The 15283-nt window shown below is 40.3% G+C and overlaps 1 protein-coding gene across 7 annotated transcripts in view; it reads left to right on the top strand.

Annotated features, from left to right (window-relative positions):
• Positions 1-15283, top strand: part of PALLD (palladin, cytoskeletal associated protein) — a 401759-nt gene that overhangs the window by 198053 nt on the left and 188423 nt on the right. For all 7 annotated transcript variants that reach the window (XM_053216732.1, XM_027068656.2, XM_027068648.2 and 4 more), the window contains 2 exons: positions 4230-4349; positions 6626-6968. In XM_053216732.1, the coding sequence (XP_053072707.1) occupies positions 4230-4349; positions 6626-6968 (463 nt within the window). The remainder of the gene's footprint in view (positions 1-4229; positions 4350-6625; positions 6969-15283) is intronic.

Below are 15283 nucleotides of genomic sequence, written 5' to 3'. Positions count from 1 at the left end.
AATGCGGGGCTCGAACCCACCAACCGTGAGGTCATGACCTGAGCCAAAGTCAGACACTCAACCGACTGAGCCACCCAGATGCCCCTCTATCTTCCTTTTCAATTGGAAGGCCAACAATTGTGTACAGCACAGTAAAAAAAACAAAAACCCCACAGGATAACCTCATGGTCTCTCTTATTCTCTTGTTTTTCTTCTATTCAGTGAACTTTTTAATCAAATAATAATTGTGCACTTCACATGTATCCATATCTCTCAAACCTTTACCTGAAGCCACCTCCCCCCCCTTTTTTTAATGTGCCAGACTCCTCTGTCAGAATTTATTGGTGTTTATTGAGCCAGGAGCTGTGCTAGGTCCTATAGAGTATGTTTTTAAAGCTGCTGATCGTGACCCATGAAAGCAGAGGACAACCATCATTATTTTAAAGAAAATAGTCAGGTACACTTCATATAATCTTAAATATTGTTTTGAGAAATGTTTACGTTATACACGTGTATGTATGCATGGGACTGGGTCAGGTACAAAATGTATTTTCCCCCTCTGTGGGTTGCAATAAAAAAAAAAATGTGTGAAATCCATTTTTGAGGGCAAAGTTTTCCATACTTTTCTGAAGATAAAAATAAACTGCAAAGTGTTTTTTTGTGTTTTAAATCATTGGCCCCACCTCAAGTATACTGCATCAGAATCTCTAGGGGAGAAGAGAGGGTTAGGTAATCAACATGTTTAACAAGCCTCCCAGGTGATTCTTATCTAACAGGTTTGGGAAACTGCCATCATGATTCAACATTCAAAAAAATTAATAGTCTGCACCCAACCTTATAAATAGCCCTCCTTCCTCCCCGTTGCAATAGCCTGATCTTATTGAGGAGCTAAGACATGCAGTTGAATTTAAATAATAATTATATCTAGATCTTTGTGTATGAAAGGCCAGATGTAAGGTATAAGTAAAACCAGAGTAATGCAGAGCCCTGCCAGTTTCATAGTTGTTATTTATTTTTTCTTTTAGTTTTTCATCTTTTTAAATAAAAATTGCTGATTTAAAAATACCAAAATACTTGAAATATACATTGCATTTCATAGTTCCACCATGTATTCATGGTGTTTTTCCAGTTTCCAAGATGCATCCTGAGACAGGGAACCTTTTACACTGATTGAGACAAAGGTGAGCAGAGGTGAGCATGCCTGACTTCATACCTACCCAACCCATTACACCACAACTCCTGTTTTATGAGATGCGGTCATAATTTGAGCACGATTTATGGAAATACATTATTGAAATGATAAAACATAGTATATTACCTAGGTTCAGAATTTGAATGAATTTTTCTTGTGCCATTATCAACACTACAGCAATTGGAACTGAATAGTTTGCTATTATTGAGCCCAGTTGGCTTTGTTTTCCACCGAGGTAAATACTGGGAAAGCCAGAAGATTCTATGGTGTTCTCTGTTTAAATCTACATTTGTACTGGGCGCACCAAATGTGCCTCTTAAAGTCTATTTTGATTGCAAAATTTCAAAAATGTGTGCCGCTAAGAGGTGAGACATGAAATGAGTTATCAAAGTCATCTTGTCTTAAGTCATCTGAGGCCTGATGTTGCCGTATATAAAACTGCTTGCTGCAGTATAACCCAGTGTGATCACATTATATTGCCTGCCAAAAGTATCCCAGTTACTTGTGGAAACACCAGAGGTGAGTTTTTAATTAACCAGTATTTTTCACTATTTTTAACACAGGAAGTCTTAAGGGATACCACCCTCTCAAAAAGAAAATAATTCCATTTGAAACAAAGTGACATTATTAAGAAGGCAAGATATAATTGAATAAAGTCAATGAATGGAATTCATGAATGGAATATAAAGGAAGTCTTTTTCATTTTATACTTTGTTTTATTTTTCATTTATTACTTTTTTAAGTATTTTTTGAGAGAGAGAGAGTGCAAGCAAGTGGGGTAAGTGCAGACTGAGAGGGAGAGAGAAAATCTTATGCAGGCTCCACACCTACCACAGAACCCCAGGTGGGGCTCCATCCCACAATGGTGAGATCATTACCTGAGCCAAAATCAAGAGTCGGATGCTTAACCGACTGAGCCACCCAGTGCCCCTACATTTATTACTTTTATTTGTGTTTTAAAAATAAGATCCTTAAAGATCCTTTTAATAGGTAAAAATGTTTTTATTGTAAGGTAGGCCTTTTAACCTGCAGTTAGCACTTTTTCTTCCAGTGTTTAAAACATAAAATATGCTTTGAGACAAATTTGCTAGTTTTTATTACGGATAGTTGAAAGAAGGTACATTATTCTACAAGTCTCAAAAGTTTGCCTTTGTGGACTGTCAGAAAAGGAGGTTGGAAGAGAAATATTTTCTCTTCTCCATTTACATCAGTTAGCTATTGCTCCCCAGGACAGCATCCCCTAAATGAGTGGCTTAAAGCAGCAACTATTCATTTAGTTCATAATTTTGGGAGTCGGCCATTTGGCTTGGCCTCAGCTGGGCAGTTCTGTGGTCTGCACCAGGCTCAGCCAACCTCAGTTGGACTAACTTGCTCCGGCTGTGGTCAGCTTCCAGGTTGGCTGGGAAGGAGTTAGGTTAGGATGGTACCTGTTGAAATAGCTTACCTCTGCTCTTTGTAGCTCTTCCTCCAGCATACCAGCATAGTCTTACTCACCTGGGACTTCAGTAGAGCTCCAAGAGATGGAGCAGGATGACCAAGGTCCCTTGAGGCTTTGGCTCAGAACTGACCAACGATATCACTTCCACTGCATTCTAGGTTAAAGCAACTCACAAGGCCAGCTAGAATTCAAGGGTTAGGGCAACTAGATGGTGCACGTGATGGAAGGGCTTGCCAAGTCACATTACAAAGGGGTGTGGATGCAGAGAGGAGGTTAATTGCAGCCATTTTTCTAGAAAGTCTACTGTACAAAGTCTTACCCTACCTACATAATATGGGAATAATCGATAGAGTGTGGGAATCAGAAAAATATCAATTCTCTTAACATTTGCCAATATAATCTTTATTTTACTGGTAAAGCATAGATAAGTATTCAACTTGAAATTAGTTAATACATTCTAGATCTAGCTTCTTTCTAATGCTAACTGGGAGGGAATATGTACTGGCAACAAAGCATTTACCATGTGCCAGGCAGTGGCCTAAGTGCAACGTATAGCCTGTCACAGGAATAGGTGGTTGGTGGGAGTGTGGAGTCTGGAACTTGACTGGGCTTGATTTCTAATTTTGCCACTCATAAACCAATTTGGGCAAACCAATTTGCCTTATTGTACTTTAGTTTCCTATCAATAAAATGGGCTTATAATAAATCTAAATTGTAAGGTTGACAAAAGGCTTAAGTCTAAATCTATTTTCAGTGCTGATAACTGTACCTGGTGCCTGATGAGGGCTGTGTAACCATCAGCTGTTGTTACGGTCATGATCATCATTACCCACAGTAACCCTGTGGTGCTTAATGCTTCTTAATTTTATGAGGCATGATTAATACCCTATAGGTAGGTTCTGTTATTTTCTCCTCCAATTTACAGAAAGAATGTTGACGTTCAGGAACGTTGACCAAAGTCACAGAGGCAAGATACAGCAAGACCCTTATCCAAGCCCTGACAGCTGGTTCCAGAGTCTGGGCTTTTCACGCTCTACAAGTGCAAGACTGCCACACTGTGTAATGGTAGCTTCCAAAGAAGTTGTCCGTAGACCCAACATTTACATATTTTGTTCTCCCCCCCCCCACTCCCCCATTGTCAGCATTTCAGAGAAGGTTGATTTTCCCCACTAACTGCTTTTCGGTTGAGGAGATGTAAAAGGCAGCTGCGTTGTAGTTGAAAGAGTTTCCACACATACTGAACCAAACTAGCTGGAGGAGAATGGAGCCGGAATCTACTGAGCATCTCTCGCGAGCCAAGTGCAGAGATACACACGTTGCAGACATCTCCTTTCATCTTCACAGATACCCCGTTAGGTATACATTATCCCCAATTTATAGGTGAGGAAACCAAGACTGCTCTTGTCCAAAAATCACAAAGCGCAGGTCTGACGGCAAAGTTTTTGCCGCTACACTGAACTGCTAAATTAAATGTAGAGACTCTATTGTGAATAGTAGGTAAAGAGATTCTACGCCAATTGTTGCCTGATTTGTTTGTTTTAGAAAGGCAGGGTGTCCGACTTCTTCAAGGTGACTTCATGGTTTCACTCTGATGAGTTCTTCTGTTCTTTTCACTTCCAGAGGAGATCTGTACCCTGGTTATCGCTGAGACTTTCCCTGAAGATGCAGGGGTCTTTACGTGCTCCGCAAGAAATGATTACGGCTCAGTAACCAGTACTGCCCAGCTGATTGTCACCTCAGGTATGTGAGCAGTAAGAGATCAACTGGGTTCTGCTCCCTAGCATTTAGTGTGTGGCTCACCACAGCAGGAAGAACTACCCCAGAGGAGAGCTCAGCCTTTAGGAATGCCTGCTGCCACTCCAGGAGTTATCCTGACAAACCAACGTCTGGTCAGGAAACAAAGGCTTTGTGGGGAGAGGGCGTAGACATGGAGATGAAGAACAAAAAGATAATGACAGTGCAGCAACTCAACACACATGGGGCTGTTTTCTCAGTCATGCAACTTGGTCTTGGAAACAATGGATCTGGTTTCCAAACATCCGCATACAACCTAGAATCATGCTGACATCAGAAGGCCACCCCTGCATCAGAGGCGCGGTCAGTGCTGTCAGCAGTTCCAACTGGAGTGCCGGTACTCATACAAACAAATCCTTATTTAAGCCTCGATTGAAACTTCTGAAAAGGTAATACAAGATAAACCTAATGTAACCCGGAGAAGCCATAAAGATCTTAGAAATCAAATTATCATTGAAAGTGGGCTATAACTCTGATATGAAAAACTGAAGCAGTATATTATACTGTTGAAACCAATATGCAGAACTGCTTGGATATTTTTTAAAACTCAGAAATGTACCACTAGCAAAGATAACATGAAATGGCTTTTTCCTTTATTTTCTTAGAACTTTACTTGATTACTTTCTGCTATTAGTAAGTAGCTTCACTTCAGTTCGCTTTTTTTTTTAATTTTTTTTTAACATGTATTTATTGTTCAGAAACGGGGACAGAGCATGGTCATGGAAGGGGCAGAGAGAGGGGGAGACACAGAATCCAAAGCAGGCTCCAGGCTCTGAGCTGTCAGCACAGAGCCCGACACAGGGCTCGAACTCACAAACTGCGAGATTATGACCTGAGCTGAAATCGGATGCTTAACCAACTGAGCTAACCCAGGTGCCCCACTTTAGCTTGCTTTTATTGCCTCATTTCTATTATTTATTTTACAGTAGCATTTAAAATAGTGCTTTGGCCAAGCCTGGCACGTAGTACATACAGTAGGGAACCAAGAAACAGGTTGTAGCTGCATGAGATAGTCTTGGGGAGAACAATGGAACTGCACTTGGATCTCTTTGGAAGAGTAAGAAGCTGGTGCTAGGTGGCAGCAGAGGCACAAACAAGACTGGCTTAAGGATATTAAAATGGAAGTTGTAAATGCTTCCTCGTCTTATTAAGAAATGTCAAGTTCACTGGATTGGTGATGGAGTCGATAGGAATCGGTACTTTAAATGGGCAACAGAAACGCCAGTGCTGTGATTGGAGCTGCAGAGCAGGGAGGCCCGCAGGGTTTGTTGCAGAGCTGGCTTGAAGACTGTCCCGTCAGATGGGCATAGCAGTATCCCAGCAATGTGGCCAAAACTCTGGGCTCTAAGCATCTTATGTGGCAAAAATTGGCATGCGGTATTTCCCATTTTCACCTGGGGTAAATCTGCTGGGAGCCGAACATAATCAACAGATAGTTTTGAGCGTTCAGTTGACCTCAGTAAACCTTTTTGAGTCCATTCCTGGAGCTCTGCTGGGCTCTGGGCAAGGTGGGGAATCCAAGGATGACATGATCTTATCGCAAGATGCTTTCTCTCTGTTGAGAGTTAACAAGTAAGTTTCTTTTGTACTGAATTACAGCTGTGGCAGTTATCTGAATTGGAAAAACATGATGCGATCATAAGACATTTTACTTAAACTCAGAGTTTTACTTTCCTTAGATTTAAATAAAATGCGTATCCATCATGTACCACATAAAGCCGTTATAGTTTGAGCTAATGGGTGGCGTGTTCGTGCAGATCCACACGGAAATGTGGGCAAACGAAGCATTATTCATTGACGTTATTTGTATTGTCATTTTTTTTTTACCAACCTCTGTCTTTAATTGACGTTATTTGTATTGTGTCATTTTTTTTTACCAACTTCTGTCTTTAATTGACATTATTTGTATTGTCATTTTTTTTTTTTACCAACTTCTGTCTTTAATCCTTTTTGAAACTTGTTAATAATGAGTTGGTAGCTGGTCGCCCCGCTTGTGGCCCCAGTCAGGAAATGAAACAGGTTAACAGTCCCTGAAAACCAGTTTGGAAGAACCAGGTCCTCCAGCTAGCTTTGCTTCTGTACCATAGAAGCAGAGCAGAGCTCCCACTGTTTAAACAACTTAACGGGGCTCAAGGGATGCTCAGGTAGTCTATGATAGCACAAAAATAACAGTTGAACTGTAACATCTTATTATTTTTTTTCCTCTCTTTCCCCTTCCTTAGCCAACGCTGAAAACTGCAACTATGACTCAGTGGGAGAATCCAACAGCGATCACTTCCAACACTTTCCACCTCCCCCTCCCATCTTGGAGACAAGTTCCTTTGAGTTGGCTTCAAAGAAGCCATCCGAGATCCAGCAGGTGAACAGCCCAGAATTAGGACTTAGCATGGCAGCCCTTCAAATGCAGTTCAGTTCTGCTGAGAGGGAGACGAACGGAGTCCATCCCAGCCATGGAGTAAATGGACTGATTAACGGCAAAGCTAACAGTAATAAATCTCTGCCAACACCAGCTGTCCTCCTTTCACCCACTAAGGAGCCACCACCTCTGCTTGCCAAACCCAAACTGTGAGTATTTCTGCATGGTTTTATAATACTTTCCATACCCCTGCTAAATTGCCTTTCTGGCCAGGGAAAACTTTTTGCCTGGACTCAACTATGTGGCAAGTTGCCTTTTCTGCAGGCAAGCTGTCCCTGGCCGATGTGACCTTGCTAACAAGTGCGGGGGTGTAGGGGTTGGGAGGGATGTCCTTCAGTAATACAAAAGATACCTAAAAATAAGGAAGGTAAGTGAGATGCTTGGTCAAATCTAGCTTTTGCTAAAAGCTATAACTGGTTTCAGCTGTGAAAATATCTGTCCATGGCCTGGCCTTCCAATGTATAGCAAGGATGTAGCCACTCCCCAAAGGGGATGGGAAAGGAGACCTACTTTGAGCTCTCTATTAAAAACACTTCCAAATGTTTTAAATTTAAGAATCAGTAAGGAAATCGGATAGAGATAAGCCTGGGAAGACTGAAAGCTCAGGATGGAAATTCAGTGTGCAGAACCTGGGGAAGGGAACAAAACCAGAGATAACCAGGGTCATCAGGAAGAAGAGTGCCCCTCACAACGCAACCTACTTGGCTTTGGGATTCCATAGCGCTGCGTATTTCTGTGAATACCATCTTCATATTGGATATCCATTATTTTCTTAGCATGATAAATCTGACATGAGCTGTTTCCGTTGGCACACACAAGCAGAGAGTTGTTATGAATGGAGCCATTACAATGTCAGAGAGAGGCAGAAATCAATTAACTCAATAGGTTCTATCATAGCGTAACAGACCTTGAATTACTGCCCCGATAGGGGTCATTGGAAATGTCAGAGTCCTATAAAATGTACATATATTCTGTGAGGTCATATTTCCATGAGAATGAATTTGCCAGAATCTAGGAGTTATTCTTTGTTTTTCTGGTACTGAACAGCCTACTCTCTTCTCTCTGTCATCAGCTCATTTGTTAGAAATGTCAGAATGTATAAGATATTTCAATGAGAATATCTTAGTGTATGTTGCTTTGTTTACTGATTTCATGAACCTTGTTAGACTGATCAACCAGCCAAATGAATGTCTTAAGTTAGCAAATGGGCAGACAGGTTTAGAAAAATAAACTTCTGGACAATCTTGTGTTGCAGTTTCAAAAATCTATTACTACGCCATGCTTAATTTTGCATTTCGTCTAAGTTCGTTTTTCAGATAGCAAGGCTCCTAGGTTTGTGTGCAGTACTGTGAGAGATACCAGGTAAACATTTAATACCTGTGTTCCAGCTCCCCTGAGATGCCAGACAGGTAGAATGGACTCAAAAGTGGCAGCCTTAAAAGAGATTTATACCCTGGTAGCTCCAGCCCATAAAATTAATTGCCGCTGCTGACTCCTTTTATCTTTGTATTTTGAATATGTATTTGTTGTAGTGCTTTTAATGAAATGAGGGACCTGCTGTCTCCAGGGGAAGACTTTTAATGATGAGGACTTGACTGTGCTCTTTGATTAAATGAAGTGTATCGACCATAATGGCTGTCATAAATTGGATATAAATCACAGGCGAGCAAACATGAGGAGCTGTGAACAGGCATTTACAGCCCTTCTTATCTCAGGAGTTTCAGCAGCTCGTCAGCTTGTCGCTCTGCTTTACAGGGATGCTCGTGTGCGTGACGGGGGCGGGCAGGTCCACAAAAGAGAACAGTTCTGTGTGGATTAAGAAGATGAGTAGCTTAAGCACAGGTTTGAGGAATGACACCATGATTTGCTTAGTAGTCAGATTTTCAGTACAATTTAAATTATAGGAGAAATGGACTTCAGTGTTTAATATCCACATAAAGGGGTTACTCCCCCCCCTTCATAAGGAAATTCAGGGAAAGGCAGAGTACCTAATCACAAAACCTGGTAGCTTAGAAGTAACGTTACTCGTACCAGGTTTTGCCATTGTGTTTTTTTCCCCAAATTTTTATGTGCTTAAATATATCCTTACAACATCACTTAATGCTTTTCATATTGTATAATTACCTGCCGTTTGCTAGGCAGAAAATAATTTGTGATGACACTTTCAAAATATATATATTTCAAAGTTTTCTTATGAGGTATAATACTTTTGGGGCACCTGGGTGGCTCAGTCGGTTGAGCATCTGACTTAAGCTCAGGTCATCTCATGGTTCGTGGGTTCGAGCCCTGCATCAGGGTTCTGTGCTGACAGCTCAGAGCCTGGAGCCTGTTTCAGATTCTGTGTCTCCCTCTCTCTCCTCCCCTCCCCCACTCGTGCTCTGTCTCCCTCTGTATCAAAAATAAATAAACATTAAAAAAGATTACATGAGGTATAACAGCTTTTTTTGGATTTGTTTTAATTACAAAGTAAATGCATGCTCAATGTGCCAATTCAAACAATACAGAAGTAATTAAAGACAAAGTTCATGCTATTTGTTCTTCCTCTTCCATCCCGCCTTTTTCAAATAACCAGTGTTACTGGTTTAATCCGGTCTTTCCCTCCTTTATTATCATCATCTTTTTTGAACAGGTTTTATCGTTGGTTTAAAAGTTGTATCCATCGATAGAGGAATGCTTGATCATTCCTTTGAATGACATCTGTGAATAACTTAGAATGGCATTGAAGTTATTAACAGTGACTACAGGTAACTACCGAGTAAAATTCTTACATGTGTCTGTCTCTTTTCGTATGTTGGGAAAATGAAATTTTGCCTCTTATGGTTGACAGTGAAAAACTATGCATCACTCTAATCTTTTTCCATTAGCCTGTGATTTTATTCCCATTTATGAAAGGAGAGGCTTCTACTTTGGGGCTTTATGGCATTTTGTTCTTCTGAATCCTTCGTAACCAAACAAATAGGAAACAATTAGGAGGGGGCAAATAATAGGAATTAAAACATTTACTCTTGTAATATGCTAACCTGGAAATCACGTTTGACCTAACAGACTCCTGAGGAAAGATCATTTTCAAAAAGAAAATCTCTGCATTTTTTCTCTCAGTAGTTCCAGTACTGATCATGAGAAGAAAAAAAAAATCAAAGACTAAAAGGAAAAGATAGAAATGTCATGAATTCTCTTCTTTAGCAAGGTCCAACCACAATCCCTTATTACCCAACAGAAGTCCTCACCAATAGCTTTGCAACCCTCCCAGACCTCCAGCTGAGTCCTTCCCACCCGTCCTGAGGGTGAGTTTCCTGGTTTGGTGTCATGTTGGCCTCTACTTCAGTTTCTGCATCTCTCAGTGTCTTTGTCTCAGATACTGTCCCTCAAGTAGAAGTTTAACACAGTTCAATATAGGCTATTCAGTAAGTGCCATATGCTAAGCACGGTGCATTTGTGGCATAACTGACCACTTGCTGTAGGAACAGAAGTGCACTTAGAACACTACACAGGAAAAAGTATCATGCGTGAGAGTTAGTTATGTGACCGAGTGTCTGATACTCGTGATCTTCTGTCACAATGCAAAGAAAAGAAGCAACATGGTGCTTAAATCTTACTTCTTATCAGAGAAAAAGAGAAAGGAATAAATATAAACCTAACTTATGAAGTATTTGTTACATTACTTTCCTTGTTCAGAGTGCATCAGATTAGCCTGTTGCCTCCCACTCTCTGCAAATTGTGTCTGAAGGTTCAAAATAAACATAGGGCTCAGTTTGTTAAGAGGAAACAAAATCCCTGCTTCTCTTTATTCCTGCCAAAACATAGTCCTTCAAAGGCATGGATATGCGTGGGATCCCCAGGAATAAACCATGGAGGGAGACTTGTGAATGCCAAATTTAGTAGGTGATTTGCAAAGCCTATAGAAAAGCATGGGCATGTTTTTCCACTGAGCTCACCTCCTAAATTTGACCAAACAATATATGAATAACAGGCTGTTTTCAAATCTCATTTATTTCTTTGTTTTGAATATTCTTCCTCCATCTTGTGGGAGGGAGGTAGAATATAAACTTGTGGAAGAAGCAACATGAGAAGTCAAAAGGGAGATTTCTGAAGGATGAATCAATGGAACAAGTCTTTACACCCAGAAACAGGACAGGTCAGCAGATAAAATGATACACATTTGCCACTCTAATGCCAGTAATATGCACCTTAGCATGAAAAATCATGCCCTTTCTCCTGTATTGCTGATAAAACAAATTCCTAAATGCCAAAAAAAAAAAAAATCCATGCCCTTTGACTGGAAGGATGGCAGTAAGCTGTTTTCAGAATTTTTACATGCTTAATCAACAGCAAAACTAGATAGGGACTTAACTCTCTCTGCACCTGTTCTTCCTGCTTTCTCTTCGCCTAACCTCTAAAGAGAAAACAGCATCATTTTCTATCTGAAAGGGGTAAAATGATTTCAGTCTGAATCAGGCTTTTCGAAATAATTGCATTTCACTACCTTTGTTTATGTCTTTCTTCCTTCTCTCAGTCCCACCCTTAGACACCCAATTGTTCTGCACTTCTTGTCTCAAGAGAGGGGCATGTCTTATAAACTTATTCATACTGAAGGTAGTGGGGATTTTATGTGTCACCTCAGTGCAGTTGTGGACTGACAAAGTGAATCTACATCTTTGTAATAATAAGCACTGTACAGACTCCCGTCCTTTGACTGCATGTGCAGGAAGGAGGATGATAGGTTTGAGAGATCGAGGATGAGGAAATAGCAGCCTGTATCCCTGTCTTTATCAGTGATTGAACTGTGCGTGGCTTGCTATATTTGGAAGTTCCTTAAGGTTTCCTCCACACTGCAAGCACAAGTTGTTCCCTTGCCTGGAATGTTCTACTCCCCAGAATGTTCTGCTACTAATAGTTGGCTCCTTTTTGCTTTCACCTCCCAGCTACATGTCACCACCTCCCCTGACCACCCAAACTAAAGCAGCTACCCAGCCATTCTCTAATAAATCATCCACTTTAATTACCACAGAGCGTGAAACTCTTTCTGATAGCTTCTTGTTGACTTGCTTGTTAGCATGTGTATTGCTTTTGCCCCATTCTTAGAATGTAAGCTTTTTGAGAGTAGGAACCTTGATCTTTTTTCACTGCTTTTTTAACCAGACCTAGATCAGGGCCCAACGAATAGTGTGCTCAAAAACATTTTTGAATGAATGAAGCAAAGCTAGACCAACGAAAAGGAAGAGCGAGCTCTCCCACTTTTAGAGCAAGCCTATTTGTTCCACTTAACTTCATACCTAGATACACTGTAAGACTTCTGTTTTCAAACCTCACCAGTTCCAGAGTTTTCCCACTGTGTCATACTTTTCCAACTGATATCATTCACCTTATAAATGGGATGGTATGAAGAATTAAGTAAAAATCCCATGGAATAGAATTACATTGGAAAAATTCATCCAGCCAAGTTACTCAATTTGGGAACCCTTTTCAACTTCTTCTTCATTTCTCCTGTTGTTTCATTTGATCAACATCTTACTTTAAAACATTATGGAGAAAGTGAGACATTTGGAAGGTCCAGAAGGACATTTTTCCTCTCTGGTACATACTTGCAATGTTTTTGGCCACAGTACAATCGAACTGCTAGTTCAAGGTGTGTGTACTTGACATGTTAACACCCCCATCAGATGCCAGACTCTTGATGAAAGGCTGAGAGCTTCTGTGCTACTCCCTTCCTGTCCTGTTGATGTTGGACTCCTGCTCCAACTCCACTGTGTGGCTTGGTCAGTATAACTTAGGAAGTTGAACATTTTTCCATCCTTCCACCTCTACTAGTTGGGGTTGAAGAACTCACTATATCACTGACCTCAGAATATAAATGGTTTCTTAGGCTCTATTTTACAAGCCTTACCTTATGGGTTTACATGCATGAGCACGTACGTACACACACACACACACACACACACACACACACACACAGGCAAGGAGAAGGTCAGCACAACAATTTGAGGCAAACTAAGCAACAAAGGTCAAGGAGATGTAATCATAAAGCAATTGTGAAGACGTCCTTAAGTGTACATAAATGTATTTAAAAATCTAGCACATTTCATCCTCTCATTAATAATTGAGCATCTATAAAGTGTTAGGTAGTGTTGGCTACTGAAGACACAAAGATGAAAAAGACAAAAGCATCGCCTTTGAATAATCTGTATAATCTAGTGATCTCTAAGATCATATTGGCAAGCACATACACAAAAATTCTACCCATCTTTTAACACCATGTCAATGTTGTAGACAAATGACCGATTCCTAGATGAATTTCATTGCAATCCAGTTGCCTTCTTTTCCCATTTAATGTTTGGAAGATAAGCCATTCTGCTTTTGATCCTGAAAACTTAATAGGCATCAGCTTCTGTTTCTGGTTAAGTGATTTTTGTTATCTGCTGAGTCTAGTCAAATAGCAAAGCAGTTTAATAGTGAAAGTGCAAACTACAGAATCAGCTGGGCCTTCAAAATAATATTAGGGCAAAAAAAATAGGGCTGAAAGTATTGTTTTAAATTTGTTATAAAATCACATGCTTGCAAACACACACACACTCAGGCTCACACTCACCAAGCACATTGGAGAACGGTGAATAAGGAATGTAGGCAAGATCATGGGCCTACTTCTGAAGCACCTGGCTGTGCACGTAGATACGGGCTCTTCATAAATACAGTATAATGATGACTTTGCATTAACACTGTTGGTGTTGGATCACTTTAAAAACAACCCCTCCCTGAAATGGAAAATTCAATCAAGGAATTTCCTGAAGTGTGAAACTTAACTAAGGAATAACATTTTGATGTATTCTTCCTCATGTTTTTTTTTTTTCATGTAAAAATTGGCTCTCAGTGTCACATTCTTAGATATCAGGATAACGGTGCTCTGCTCTGCTAGCGTTTCGGTGAATGTAATGTTTTCATTACTCTTACAAAAGGAGGTTGAGTCCTTACTTTTATGGCTAGTCATCTTATTTGGGGTCTAAAATATAGTTGGAGATACTTACAGATACCCCATGTACATTCAAAGTGGTGCTCAACCATCTATAAGAAATACTGTATGTACATTTCAAATATTAGATGCTTTCCATGAAAGAGTAACATGATGGCGTAACATTTCTTTAACATTTGCATCTCATCTTGTCTCATTATGTGCGAGAGCTCCTTCAGTGATTACAAAGTAAGCTGAAAGAAGTCCCTACTGGGTAGAGGCTTTTTTGAAGAGAGAGGGGCTCAGCTCAGAGATAAGAGGGAGCCACATATGAACAGTATGCCCAGAGATTATGCTGTGGATCTCCTGTCAAAATAACAATATAGTGTTAAGCCCCAAGAAACTAGAAACAAAATTATATGTGCAGCTTAATATGAACTTTATGAAAAATAAACACCTAAATCAACTAAAATGTGTATTCTATCTTAGAAGGAAGTATATCAGAATACTACCAGTGGTTCTTTGGTGGAGTTTTGAGCATGTTATCTTTTCTTGTTAACTAGTCCTGATTTTCCAACTTTTCAACAATAAGGTTTATTATTTTTGTAATTAAACAAAAATAATTATTTTAAAGGAAATAAGCACTTCCAATTTTGTCTCCTCCATCGTCTCTTCTGCTTTAACCTCAGCTCATTTTTCTCTTCATCATAGATGCTCCCTTCTCCTTAACAGTAACCAAGACTCGATTTTGCACACAGTTGGAAGCAGGATGTTCTGGCATCCAATGCTCTCGCTTCCCCTCTTGGAGCTCCTCTCTTCTAGAAGCCAGTGACTTCAGGATTCCATATGGGTTTCTAGAACACACCCCGGGAAGCTCTCCACAGACAATGTCCTAAACTCGTAAATGACTTCACTTCTCCATAAACACTCTCTTTAACACCCCCACACCAACCAAAACTTTCTTTCAGTTGCACATTCCAAAAGTGACAGGAATAAAATAATCTTTCACTTTAAAGCTCAAAATAAGCCAGCTATTTTAAAGACCAGCATTTAATGTATAGTCCATACAAGGCCTTGCACAGAAAGTAGGATGAAAACGTTACCCTCAAGAACAGCAATGAAGGAGAAGAGATGTGGTAAAAGAAAACTGAGATCCCAAGTCAAATAACAATATTATCAGTAGAGTATGTGATGAAGGCACCTGCTGAAATAGGAATAATGTTGTGATAACCATGAGATTAGGAAGAGTGAAAAAGTGGGCGCCCCGGTAGCTCAGTCGGTTAAGCATCTGGCTCTTGGTCTCAGGTCATGATCTCATGGTTTGTGGGATGAAGCCCCACATTGGGCTCCGTGCCAACAGCATGGAGCCTACTTAGGATTCTGTTTCCTCTCTCTGTCCCTCCTCTGCTTGCACTCTATCTCCCAAAATAAATAAATTTTAAAAATAGCTTAAAAAATAAGAGTGAAAGGGGCACCTGGGTGGCTCAGTTGGTTAGGCAGCTGACTTCGGCTCAGGTCATG

The sequence above is a fragment of the Acinonyx jubatus genome, chromosome B1 (genome assembly GCF_027475565.1).
Source record: "Acinonyx jubatus isolate Ajub_Pintada_27869175 chromosome B1, VMU_Ajub_asm_v1.0, whole genome shotgun sequence".
Classification (NCBI taxonomy): domain Eukaryota; kingdom Metazoa; phylum Chordata; class Mammalia; order Carnivora; family Felidae; genus Acinonyx; species Acinonyx jubatus.
Note: the sequence above shows the minus strand (reverse complement) of the source record. Positions and strands in the feature narration are given on the sequence as shown.